Here is a 14,000-nt window from a genome sequence, read left to right on the forward strand (position 1 = left end):
AGGGCCTGGGAGCTGTGCTTGGTCAACCCCTCCATTTGCTCGGTGGCGGTCTGTTCCAGGGCAGACAAGGCCTGCTCACCGGCTCCAACACGCGCCTGCAGGGCCTGGATCCGCTGCTCCTGACAGAAGAAAAATAACCCACAAAAAAATAATCCACAGGAAACAAAAAAATAATCCACAGAAAACAAAAAAATAATCCACAGAAAACAAAAAAATAACCCACAGGAAACAAAAATATCCGGATCATATTGGTGATAAAATATGATCAAGATATTAGCAGGAAATCTCCATGTGAAGACCAACCAAACTAAACAATGCTTTGCTTTTGTGTCTATTTCTATACTGAGCTTCAACAGAACAACTGAATAAAATGTGAAAGAGTCAGTACAAAGCGTCAGATATACAGATAAAACCAGATGTTTACATACACTGAATAAAAAGACACAGTTTCGTCTCATTGTCTGTGGTTGAATCAGGACAAACGTCTCTTGTTTTCAGAGACGTTTGAAATAGTCCTAAATTATTTCTATTTGCTAAATGCATGAAAAACTTATTGAGAGCATTTTTTAGAGATTTTCTTTTGTAACTTTCTTCAGATTCAGAAGTTCACATACATTTGTTCAGTAGGGATAAGTATTTTTGGTGGTTTCTTACCTTTTTCTCCATGTCGTCTTTCAGTTTTGCACAGGACGCCTCATGCTGGCCTTTCTCTGTTGTTGCAACATTTAACCTCCTCTTCAGGGATTCAATCAGCGCCTTCCTGTTGGAGGCTTCCTCCGAAAGCGTTTTCACCTGGACGGACAGAGAGAGCAGTTAAATGGACACAATCTAACTTTATACAGTATACAGTTCCCTGCAGAAGTATTCACCCTCCAAAGTTTACGTTTTTGTTATCTGAACTGGATTTTCTTTGCAAAGTTTAAATGTGAAGTGTGAGACACATTGGAACTCACCCCTCTTTACTTTGATACCCCTAAATAAAATTCACTACAGCCAATTCCCTGCAGATATCAGTTATTCAGTTATTGTTGATAAATAAAAAACTGACAGTATGATTTTTGTTACTTTCTCCACTATTTGTTCCATGACAGAATGAATAAATATGAGTAAATTCAAAAATATGATGATGTGCATTTACTGTGTGCAAGTCAATGATGTAAATCAAAACGTTTTAAAGTTTATGGCATCCTGAAAAATCCCATTTGAAATGTTTTTCAAGAATAATATGTGTGTTTGTGGCACTGTGAATGCCACACACGAAGTAATAAACAGGATCTTAATCATAAGAAATGTTAATCATAACATTTATTATCAGAATACTAATACAAAAAGTCCATATCATCCACTCCTACATGTACCACTTTGATAAATGCCAAGTTTTCCAGCTCCCATCATCTTGGCAGCCATTTTAAAACAGAAGTTGTTTTTATTTCCGTTTGTGGTGTAACATCATAAAAATAAAATAAATAAAAACCATCATCTAACCCATTGGTTCCATTTTTACTCAAACATTGAAGTTTCTTCTCGCTCCCTGCTGTTTGCTCCTCTAAGTTTTTGCCTGTTGCACAAAAACAGGTTCAGCACCACCAGTGGAACTGGAGCCAGATTTTGAGAACTGCTGCTTAGAATAAAAACACATCCATGCATTTAAATATCTCAGACATCCAGATTTAGATCCAAGGAAGAACTTGAAGAAAGACTTGGAAACTGCTCTTTTCAGAATTTCTCTCTGCAGTGTGATGGAGAATCAGCAAACATTTCAGTCCAAAGAGCTGCACAGCTGGCAGAGAAAACAAAAACCCTGCAGCTGTTTTTCTACTGAAGGTTTGTCTACAAACTGTTGACTCAGTGCAACAGCTTTCACTCTTTTTTATTATTTGTTGTAAAAGCAACAGCTGTAATGACAGCTAATGATGGTTGTTTGCCTCTGTGTTGCCATGGCGACAGGTCCAGGGTGTCCATTAGGGACACTAAGAATAAATTTAATTGAAAAACAAAAAAAGAGAGAGTCCTGGTTGTTACCTCGGCTCTGACACTAAGGATGCATTCACTGTTATAATGGCTCTAAATATGCAATCAAATGGTTTGAAAGTGTTTTGTGAAAAGAGTTCAACCGTGATGAGACAGAGACGTCTGCCCACCTTCTTGTCCAGGTCCTCCACTTGAGCCCGGTAACTTCTCTCCATGTCCTGCAGGACCTTTAGTCTGGTCTTCAGGTCCTCCACCAGCTGCCTTTTCATGGCCACATCTCGCTCAGCGTGGCTCACCCTAAAAGAAGATGCAAAAACTTAACACAGAAATAACACAGAGAACGACACACACACGCGCACGCACGCACGCACACACACACACACACACACACACACACACACAAGTAGAGCTGGCAGACGCGGCGTCCCAACGCGCTGCATCAGCCATGACAGCTCATTATGACAACTAAATACACTGGCATGCTGCTTGGATAAGTGGAGGGGCGTAAAACGGGGATGCATGTATAATTCTAGCTGGCATATATTAGAACAAATGCTCTGGCACCGAGCGCCGCTTTAAGTGTGACCGGGGAGTCCTTTTTGACAAACGGCGTCTCGAATCAGCCGCGACAGCAACGCGGCATTTTAATGTTTATCATTTTACAGCTCAGACACATAAATGCTTCAACAGGGAGGCTTTCTGCAGAGGAGGCCGCTTACAAGGGAGACTTCCCGTTTGTTTCAGAGGGATTTCCCATAAGACAGGGCTCTGCAGCCTGTACAGTCCAAACACACGATTTAACCTTCAGTCCTGCTAAATAAAACCCGCTTAGAGCCGCTAACATCACCTGACCTTTTAAAATATGATAATTTAGAATTTTTAAAGGGGCAGTATTATGTAAAATCAACTTTTTTGAGATTTACATCATGTTTTGATGTTATTCCCTCATAAAAAAAACCTTAATTGCCTTAATTATTTCATGCATGTTTGAGAAATCCTCTAATCTCCATGGTAACCAGTCAGTTGTGCAAAACACCTGGTTGGACTTAGGCCCGCCTTCAGGGCACAGCTCCTCCTCCAAGCTGCAGTTTCCAAGCTGTTGCCTCCCAGAGAAGCCCTCCCACATTCAGCTCCTTCAGACTAGCCAGGACCAATTAGCAAACACCAGGTGGAGCTACTTTTAGTGAGGTTCTGTTGTGGAAATTCAATGCCATGGAACCTGGATGATTAATGGATCATCTAGGTTCCATTAAAAACTGGATGATTCTTTACCATGTTAACCAAAGTTATGAAGAGATGTTTTGAAAGGTCCAAAGAGCCACTTGTGGCTGTGGAGCCGCAAGTTGCAGAAAGGCAAACTGTGCCTTTACGTTGTAAACTGTTTACCCCTGAACTGTAGCAATCATGCAGCGCGTGTCACTTCCTGTGTCAACAATCTTCTCTATTTACATACTTAATATTCTTGAGTTCTTCTTTTAAGTGGTCTGAGTGTGTTAGCATGTTTTATTCTGTTTTCATAAAAGGCAGATATAAGGCATTTTCATGGTTGTCTAAACCTCAGGGAGCTGGAACAAATAGAATAAAGATCATAAGGATGCAGTTAATTAAGCGGATTTTTTTAATTTCAAAGATGTAGTGGCTTCTCTTCTCTCTCTCTCACACACACACACACACACACACACACACACACACACACACACACACTCAGAGTGTTGTGTGTTTTAAATAAACAGATGACGCAACGATCCAGCAAATGCCTCCATGTGAGCAAATGTCCCCGTCTCTCTAGGAGGGTGGGCTGGTTAAATAAGTGTGAGCTTGTCCTATTGGAGTGACATTAAATTAAATGAGAGCCGAGTCTAGCCTGGGGACGTTGGGGGGGGAGCAGCGCTGGCTGGTTACCCCATGGGTTTGGCCATTAATGAGAAAACCCATATTGAACCTTTCAGATGACTGTCTGCTGTTGACTTAAAGACGGAGAGCAGCAATAAGCGCCCCGGCAGCTCCCCCTGCCCCGCTGCTAATGGCAATTAGACCCACAACATTTATTCTAGATGTTCTTTTTTTTCCTCCCACACCCCAAAAAGAATAGAGGATAAAAAAGAATGAGCGATACGCGGAACTTCTGCCGGATCGTATGATCTCTATTTATGAGCGTTAGTGGGAGCGAGAAGACGAGGAGCCTCCGACTGCATCGCGATCGCTTGCACGTTTGTTCCCTTTGTTCTGCGCTTGTTGCCGATATTGTTCATCAAACATGCGTGTATTGTAATAACAACAGTCAGCGGTGTGCGGAGCGTTAGCGAGGAGCGAGAGAGCACTTTTCTGTGTATGTTGTTAGGAGTGAAGACAGGGTGGATGTTTCATGTGGCTGATAGACAACAGGGCTAAAGATGAAAGCAGCAGCTTCATAAATAAGGCAGGGCCATAGTGCCGGATATTGACTGAGGACATGCCGGTGTACTTTGAAATTCATTTCTTTTTTTTCCTTTTTTTTATCCCCCCCTCTTCTTCTCTTCTTTAAGGCAAAGCAGCCTTGCTCCCTGTGCGTGTGCTGAGATGTATATTTCAGAGACGTCTAGACATGTCTTTCATTCTGAGAAGGAGTCCCTCCACGGAGGAGCAGCAGGCCGAAACTTACATCCAGAGTTGCGTTTGAGCGACAAAAAGATGAAGGAGAGGCAACGGATGTCGCGAGAAAACGGAGCTGTGATCCTTGGTGCTTTGGTCGCACGCAAACACGCGCCTGCGCCCGGCTCTGATCGCAAGCACAACCTGGATGTATTATTGAGAATGTCAGGCAGAGGACAGAGCACAGCGGACAAACACAACCAGAGGAAAGCCAAGTAGTTCTTTGTACCTTTCTGAAAGTGCAAATGCAAGACGTGGGTCAGATCTCAACAGTGAATCGTCTACAGCGACGCATGCGGACTACGTAATGCAGTAAAAGCTGAACTGAGAGACTCGACAGGGGCTGCTGCCAGCCGCGTCTTTAGCTGCTTCCCACATTCGGCTCCATTAGCAGATCCTGCGCGGCTCATCTCTGTTTTCGTAAACATCGCAAAGGCAGTAAAGGCCATTTACTGAAAACAATCGATTAGATTGACAGCTGACTGGATTCATTGATTCACATGTAATTTACGTGAGAAGGCCGGACGTTACAAACTCCAAACAACAACATGGCAGCCAACGCATGGCGGACATGGCGTCTGCAATCAAACTGTAAAAACACAAAACCTTACCAAGTCTAATTTCTAATGCAAATATCTTAGTACACTTTAAATAAGATAAAACTAACTTAAAAGTAACTTGTTTTAAACCATTAGTTCTTCCTAGTTTTTAAAAAGTACTTATTATTAGTGGTACTTTATTATTTCACTTGTAATGAGACATTTTTCCCATGTTACAAGTCAAATAATCTTCCAGTGGAACTAGTTTTTGCAGTGCACAGAGCTGCTTGATGCGAGTTTAATCTTGAGCAGCGCCAGGAGGAAATGTGTCAATTGTTTTAGCAGAATGATCATGATTTCTCGGCCCTGCAGGAATTTCACTGGAAAAAGCCAAGACCAAGATGTGCATATAACTTTTTCAATATTCCACTAATGCATAAAAAAAAGCCACAATTTCGCAATTCATGTGTTTCCATTAAATAAGAAATGAAATAAAAATCACACATGAATAAGTCGATTCATGCATTAAGTCATTAAAAATCCTGGTGGCAACAGATGAGATATGTTCATAATTCAGCCACGGCTCTGGCGTAGATCAGCCAGCAGACGAGACTTTGGCGTCTTATTCAGGCGTTGGAGCACGAAGCCTCTTTGACTGAGCAGCGGCTACGTATGCAGTGTTTTGGGGAAATCAGTGATTTTACAGGAAAGCTGTGGATTGAACACTTTAGAATGGCAAACTCCATTTCTGATGCTGTCAGAGCTCTGGTGGAGCCTCCTGCACATTGTTTCAAAGAGGCCAGTGCCTATAAAGAAGTGTGTTGCTGCTCTATGCAAACATGCCACAAATACTAACAGAAATGCAGCAAGCAGGATTTCCAAAGTTTGCTTTTACCAAATAAAATTAGAGTAGGGTAGTAACTCGTTACATTTACCTGAGTAATCTATTGGAAAAAAGTTACTTTTTACCTTTAATGAGTAACTTTCTTATGACGCATCGCTACTCTTACTTCAGTAAAGCTCCTGGATTCTCTGCACACTGTGAGTAAATTCACTGAATGAAAAACAAACTCGTTACACAAACCTGCAGTTTCTGTTAAAGTTTCATAAGTTTTATATTTTAAATTTAGGAAAACGTTTTCTTTGCATAGGTTTGTTGTGTTATTTATACAAAGTATTTTGAGAAAAAACTTCATATTCGTATTTAGATACTTCAGCAGCCTTTTTACCAAATACTTTATTCTTACTTGAGTAATTTCTTGAACAACATGTTTTTACTCCTAGCTGAGTAAAAACATGTTGAAGTCGTGCTGCTCGTCCTTCAGTAAAACCTTTCCCCAGCTCTGTGTGTGGTTTCTCTGTCCCGCCCCCATCATTTCTGTCCAATGGGAGCAATGATCGTCAGCTGTGTGGCTTTGTTTAAAAATTGAAGTCTAAAAAGCACATTGTGAAAGCAAACCTTACCAAGCAAAAAATATATAAAGTTTGCCTTTGATCCAGACTAAACAAGCGGATGAAGAGACTTTTCTGACCCTAAAACACTGAATAAACCGTTGTCGCAGTGAAACCGGGTGGAGACACAGAAACTGGTCAGAGTCTAAATCATGCAAATTTCTCGTTCCACTTCACAACACAATGTGACATAAGTTTGTAGCTTCAATGCAACAAAACAGAAAAAGTTTAAGTGGTACGACTCTTTGTGCGCTGTGTTATCTCTAGCTGCTCATATTAACATCCCACACTGTTTTCTTTGAGTTGCTGATGAAGCTGCAGCAGAGAGAAGATCGCCACATGGTGGAATCAAACACAGCAGATGAGAGCTGCACAGAATGCATTAAGACACACAGACAGAGGGATGGAGAGACAAAGAGGTGCAGGGGGGGAAAAAGGTGCATCACAGAGCTACAACAACAAACGGCCGGGATCACGAAGAGGACAAGCAGCACTAATTAAGACAAAGGTGTGTAACTAACTTGTCCTGCAGCTGGCTGAGCTTGTCCTCCTTCTCCTGGAGCTGTCCGCGCAGGGCTTTGTTAGCCGCCATCTGCTTTGTGGCTTCAGCGTTCGAGCTCTGGGGAGAGGGCACACGGTACGAGCGTTTGTTAATGTGTTTCAGCCCGGCTGATGGCGGGTCAAGCACAGCATGCCTTCTCATTATGGTAACAGTGGAAGGCAAGAAGGCGCTAAAAGAGGTTAAAGAGAATAATACATTTTATAAAGTGGAAAAAATAACCCACACCTTCAATACTGATAAAAAAAAGCATGTGTAAGGCATCTAAGGAGTATTAAAAAGCACTGAAAGAATAATTGGATTAATTGTGATAAATTGATTATTGAAATCAACTAATTTAGTGATTGATTAATCATTAACTGGAGAATAAAAAAGGCCAATTTGCTGAAACAACAACACACTCATCAAGAAAAAGACGTGCAAAATGTCGTAAATTTTACATTTAACATCAGAAAACTTTCGTTTGTAAATAAAAGTTTTACTCTGAACTTCTCAGGTGGCAGTTTTAGCTTCACCCACTTAAAAACTGCAAACAAATCTCCTTTTAAACATGCTTTGATATTCAATTATTAATCAGCTAATCCTAAATCATACCTCGCTGTATGTCGAAGTATGTTTTTTAACTGCATCCTTTGCTGCAAATGAACAAGCATTCACTAAAGGAAGGCTGTCACTAAATTTTAGGCCATAAAAATAAAGTTTACAAAAAGGAATTTAATCATTTAATCATTTGCATATTTTAATGTATTTCTAATATTGTATAAAAAGGTTTAAACAAAAAATCTGCATAATTGGTCAAATTTCCATTGATTAATCGTCAGACTAATCAATAGATCCATCATCAGTTGTAGCCCTGGTGTTAAACACTTGTGCCTACGAAACAAAGGACGTCATGATGTCAGCTTATAAAAATGATGAACTCTTGGTTTGAAGGCCGCTGTCTGGGGGAAATGCTCCACTGCAAGCTGTTGTTAAACATGCGCCTCCGTCGCCTCCCTCTCTGTTAAGGTGTCACCTGGCATGACTTCCTGAGACGTGTGCACCGACAGCAGCAATCTGCTCGGTGACGCTGATGAGCGGGCTGCTGAGAGGGTGATAATGTCGCGGCGGCGCTCGCACCTCCTTCCCCGCCATGCAGGGCGCGTCGCCACTGTTACCCTCCATTTCTCATCTTTCTGACAGCTACTCTGAAATAAGATCAATTGGTATGAAATGCTAATTCATGTTGAAATCACATGCAATTTCAGGTGATGCAGTGTGTAAATTAAAAAGGCGGAAAACTTTGTGCTTTTTTTTCTTCTTGCATGATCTGAAAAGTAAAACCTTGACAGAGTTTCTTGCAGAAGCTTCAAGGACTTTGAGGCTTTCAGTGAAATGTTAAAGTGCCTCAGAAATTGATATTTGATGAAATCTGAGAGACTTTTTTTCCTCAACTAAAAATGCATGTTTAATCCTGGACTGCTGGGCTGTGGAACAGTGCTGCAGCTAGAATGGCCACAAGAATAGTAAAGAAAAACACATACTTTAACTAAGGATGTCAACGTTAACGCATGCGATTAATCTAAAAAGTTTAACACATTAACATGACGTAAACCAGATGAATCACTTTTAGTCCACAGAAGCGATTTACACGATCATGTACAGCATTCAAAAACACCAGTTGGAGCGGACGCCCCGCACACAGAGGTTATTCGCCCAGACGCAGCCGTCACAGGTTTGAATCCCAGGTTTGGTTCCTTTACTGATAAAGGAACAAATAAAGTCCACTAGTGCCAAAAATTCTCTGAAAAAGAAACCAAAAAAATAAAACAGAACAAGAAACATTGCGATGAACGTTAGGAAAAAACCAAGGTAGCATGTAGCCTGCTTATCGCAACACTGAAACACAATCAGTTTTAGTTAAAGTTTCTTGATCACGTTTGAAACAAAATGCCTTCTGTTAAACCTTCCCGAATATTGTCATCTTCCTAAATTAACACCCTAAGAAATTTCTAGCCAAAAGTGATTTTACATTTTGTTCTGGCGATAAAAAGGGATTTATTTATTTTTTTTGTTGTTGTTGCTAAAATCACTTTTAGAAAAAAGTGACTCAGGCTGTTATTTCAGGGAGGTGACGACATGAAAATCTGGAAAACTGAGATGCTTGGTTTGAGACAATCTTATTTTGATAATGTACATTTATACATTTGAACAAAGGTAAGCATCGTGGTTAATCTGGATAAATCCCAGTGGTAGCTTGTGATTAATTGTTTAGAATGCAGATATTGATGCAGATTTCCTTTAAAATCACACAAACGGATTTGACATTTTTACACTTTATTCATTCATGCCCCACAGAGCAAAAAATTAGAAATGAACACATTATTTAATGCTATCATCCTATTAAGAGATTTATCCTAAGAGGCATGCACAGCAAGGTGGAGAACGAGGGTAGATGATTAACCCAATAAGCACTGACCTTAAGTTTGACTTGAAGCTGCTTGACCTCGGCCTCCAGGGACTGGAGGGCCGGTCCGGTTCTGCCCTGACAGGAACACTCAGTGTTTGCTGGTGCAGTGGGTGGTGCTGCTGGTGGAGGTGTAGCTTTTGGGGGGAGCGTAATCCGCTTCCACTGCTCCAGCTCCATCTCCAAAACCTTTTTCTGCTGCTCCACACCAGCCAGGTCAGAGGTCAGCTTCTGCAGAGTTAGCCACAACAGGATTGGTGAGCCAGTCAAGGCAGTGACAAAACAAATAAAACTTGAAGTTGGGCCTACTCGCAAAAAAAAAGTGGAAATATGTATTTCTGTTTTGGCGTGGAGGGAACTGAAGAGCGATAACGAGCTGCAACGTATTGTTGCATGATCCGACCAACAATAACAGACTGAGCTAATGAAGGAAACTGTATCCTATTACCTGCAGTGATGCTGTAGGGCGAGGGCATATACATTCACAGAACATTGTGTGCAAACAGAACCATAAGCATTTAAATTAATAATCATGTATATTAAGATTTATGACATGTCCACAGCACTGTATATCTATTCACTTGAGAGCAAATTAACTTAATCAGTTACATTTTTCTATAGGTTTACAACACATTTTTCACTTATAAAATTCCATCACTTTCCAGACTCAAATTCCCAGATTTTCCTGTCAATTTTTAGTAAATAAAACAGTTGAGTGTAAATGTGAAGTTTTTTATTCGGAGGAAAGGGATTCAAATATGTCTAAGTATTCTGCAGACGCCATAAGAAGACAAACTGAAGTTAGAAAGTAAGTAAAGACGTTAGTATGCTAGTTCTAAACTAAAACAAACTGTAAGGTAGACATTATTAAGTCAGTGGCTGAAACAGTTAATTGAATTATTAGGTAGTGAATGAGTTATTAGGTTAGTAACAATGATGGTAGTTAATTGTGTAAACTAGTAAATACTAGTGAGTTGGAAAACACATTAGTAAGTTATTATGTTAGTAAACAAGTTAGAGTAAGTTAGCTGTGAGTCAGTAAGTAGGAAAATAATTGGGGTAACTTAGTTATTAAGTACAGCAGTGGCGCAACTACACATTATTCAGGTGGATGCGAAAACATAAATCGGAGCCACCCCCCGAGGGAAGGAACGCTCCCCCGAGGCAACGATACGTGAAGTGTAAAACTCGCTACATTTACCTCGTTATGTGCGAGAGGTGAAGGAGCGTGAGGCGCGCTGAAGCTTATGGGATACATAATCGGCGCGTCGCCCCCTCCAGACGGGGTTTTGGCGCCCCCTCTGGTGCTGCGCCCCTATGCGTTGCATACGCTGCATACCCACTTTTTGCGCCTCTGAAGTACATATATTTGGTTTCAAGTAAGTGAGAAAGTTGTTTTTAACCTTTTTAGTTGGTAATAGGAAAGTAAATTAGTTGTCAAGTAAGTAAGTAACTTAGTTAGCTATTACGCAAGTTACTTAGCTAGCTACTGAGAAAGCTAGTTAGCTAGTGATTAAGTAAGTAGCTAGCTAGATATTAAGTAAATTAGTTAGCCTTTAAATAAGTACATTAAGTTAGCTATTAAGTAATTAAGTTAGCTATTAAGTAAGTTAGTACTTAGGCAGGAAAATTAATTAGTAATCAAATAAGACAATAAGTTTGTATTTAAATATGAAAGTTTGTAAGTTTGTTATTAATTTAGTTAGAAGGTAAGCAGGCAAGTTAGTAAGAAAATAAGTTAGTAAGTCAATAAAAAGTGAGCATGTGAGTCATTAATAAAATAACAATGGTTAAGGGAAGATGGTGAATAAATACCAACTATGTTCTTTCGTCACCAGTTTTAATGTCTAGTTCTATCATCCGGTCCGGTTCTGCCCTGACAGGAACACTCAGTGTTTGCTGCTGGTGGAGGTGCAGCACCACCTCTCTACAGGATTAAAGCTTTTTAAACCTTTGGACACATACAAGCCTTACTAGTAGAAAACTCTGAAGTATCAATGGTTCTAAAGAGATCAAGATAAACCACACATCTGTGGCAAATATTAAAGTGAGTTCCTGTCTTCCTTATTAGGAAATACGACCTATAATCACATCACTGCAACTTTGGCTCAATATTGCAATGATTAACTGATACGGTATTGTGTCAAACATGAAAAATGCTTAATGGCACAAATAGGAGACATGATACATGGAAATACTTCTGACCGTGTAAAGCAAAGCTGGAAAACACAGCAAGCCAACACACACGAATGAAACCACAGATTCCCCAGGGTTTGCTCTCTGCTCTGCATACATGGAGGTTATTGATATCTGGTTGCTGGCTGACACCTTTTAATAGAATCCCCCTTGTTTTAGGTTTCCTCTGCTCTGCTGAAGGCACACAGGCCGCCTGCCCTGGGAGCCTGGGGGAGAGGAGCGGGGAATAAAAAGTGGGGATATGGCCCCAGTGGCAGCAGAGCACGAATTAAGAGAGGCATTGATGACACTTCCTGTAAGACAAGCTTTGATTTCACAGGCCATTTTCAGCGCTGGTGAGAAATGACACTGACACAGACGGATATACTGGGAGGAGGAGAGGACTCCTCTCTCTCTGGCTCCGCTTTCTCTCGGCCTTATGGGATCACTGGAGTCAACGGCAGCCGGACAAATAATCTGAATATTAGCAGAAACACACAGTGGAGCAGCAGGCAGCGCTGCTGAAAGACCGTCCTGGGCAGATGTGGACAAAGGACCCAAAAATTATACTCAACAAAGAGTTTTTACTCAAATAAGAGTAAAAAAGTATTTGATAAAAAGTCTATTCAAGTACTGAGTAACTGATCAGCTTATCAATCATTTAATCTTTTAAAATAACATAAATCAGACAGACCAAAATATAAAGTTAAGAAGAAATTTTGGTATTTTAAGGACCAAAATGACAATAATTCATATAAGTAACAAAAAATTTAATCAGGCAAAAGAAAATGTTTCTAAATCAGTTCCTTCCAATAAAAAAACTTATGAAACTTTAAGAAAACTGCAGGTGTGAGTCTGAGTCTCACACCTGGTTAAACCATGTTTTAACCATGTTTTAGCAAACATGGTTAAAACATGTTTGTTTCTCATTCAGTGGGTAGAAAATCCAGAAGTTTTAGGTAAAAGTACAGAAACATCATAATAAAACTACTCAAAAGTAAAAATTACAGCATAGTAAAAATGCTCCTAAAGTACTTTTGTTTTTATTTTTTCCAAAAAAAGTTACTCAAGTAATTGTAATTGAGTAATCGTAACTAGTCCAGGGTCTTTCTACATGGAGTTGATGTTCTCCCAGTGAATGCCTGGGTTTCCTCCCAGGTATCATCATTTATCGTTTATCATTATACATTTATTGTTATACATTTCTTATGTTAAGATTTTCATTTATTATTGTCACAATAAATTCCAATTAATTATTTTTAAACTAAAATTGTGTTTTATAATTTTTCTCTATTGTTTGTTCAATAAAGACGTACCAATAAATTTGAAAATATGATTAACTGTAGTTTATTCACATTCTTTCATGTGACTGGTGTCCTAAAGAAGCACATTAGAAAAGGGAAGGTTTTTAAAGTTGCATTTGTTTGTGGGGCAAAGATTGCGCTGCCATCCACTTATGTAAAAAAGTATTAATAAATAGTTCTTATTGTCACTTTTATTGTTATAACAATACTCCCACAAAATATGATGATAAAACTTTGAGTCCACATCACCTTCCCCTACTTCCTCCCCCAGGTCAAAAACACAACCGTTAAATTAATTGGTCTCTCTAAATTGTCTGTAGGTGTGAGTGTGTGCATGGCTGTTTGTCTCTGTGTTTCCCTGCATGGAAAACATGCAAACTTCATGCAGAAAGACCCTCAGGATGGTATTCTACCACCAAAACTACTGCTTAAACACTGATAGTTGTATCCAGTTTAAGGTTTTTAAATGTGTGAGCTGAAGAACTACCTGGAAAGAAAAAATAATGGAAGACACAAGACAACAGTGTATGACTTTATAAGGCAGTGAGGCAGGAAAAGAAGTGGAGAGGACAGAATGGCTGAAGGATCAGGAGACAGAGCAACACAAACAAGTCTCTGGGAAGCTGCCATGCTACCTATCACATGATGGCCCCTGTGGAGCCTGTCCTAAGCCAATTACAAGCAGAGTTTTAGTTGGAGAGTTGGCCAGGACCGGCTGGAACAAGTCCAAAGTCTATCACCTCTTGGCCTTTTCAGAGAGGGCAACAAGACCCGGCTTTGACCAGCCGGTCGGCTCCAACTTTCTCTGGTGGAGCGGCATTAATACTGTAGGAGGAGAGAGGAAACAAACAGGAAGACAGCAATTCCCCCTCCGTCCACTCATTCACTCCCCTTTGTGTGTGTGTGTGTGTGTGTGTGTGTGT

At 40.2% G+C, this 14,000-nt stretch overlaps 1 protein-coding gene across 1 annotated transcript in view; it reads right to left on the reverse strand.

Moving 5' to 3' along the window:
* LOC103131464 (centlein) overlaps positions 1–14,000 on the reverse strand; it is a 95,750-nt gene that overhangs the window by 22,821 nt on the left and 58,929 nt on the right. The window contains exons 17-20 of the mRNA XM_016666670.1: positions 9,611–9,829; positions 7,115–7,212; positions 2,142–2,268; positions 655–792 (exon numbers count right to left, since the gene is read on the reverse strand). Of these exons, the coding sequence (XP_016522156.1) occupies positions 655–792; positions 2,142–2,268; positions 7,115–7,212; positions 9,611–9,829 (582 nt within the window). The remainder of the gene's footprint in view (positions 1–654; positions 793–2,141; positions 2,269–7,114; positions 7,213–9,610; positions 9,830–14,000) is intronic.

This window comes from Poecilia formosa, unplaced genomic scaffold (genome assembly GCF_000485575.1).
Source record: "Poecilia formosa unplaced genomic scaffold, Poecilia_formosa-5.1.2 Scaffold766, whole genome shotgun sequence".
Lineage (NCBI taxonomy): Eukaryota > Metazoa > Chordata > Actinopteri > Cyprinodontiformes > Poeciliidae > Poecilia > Poecilia formosa.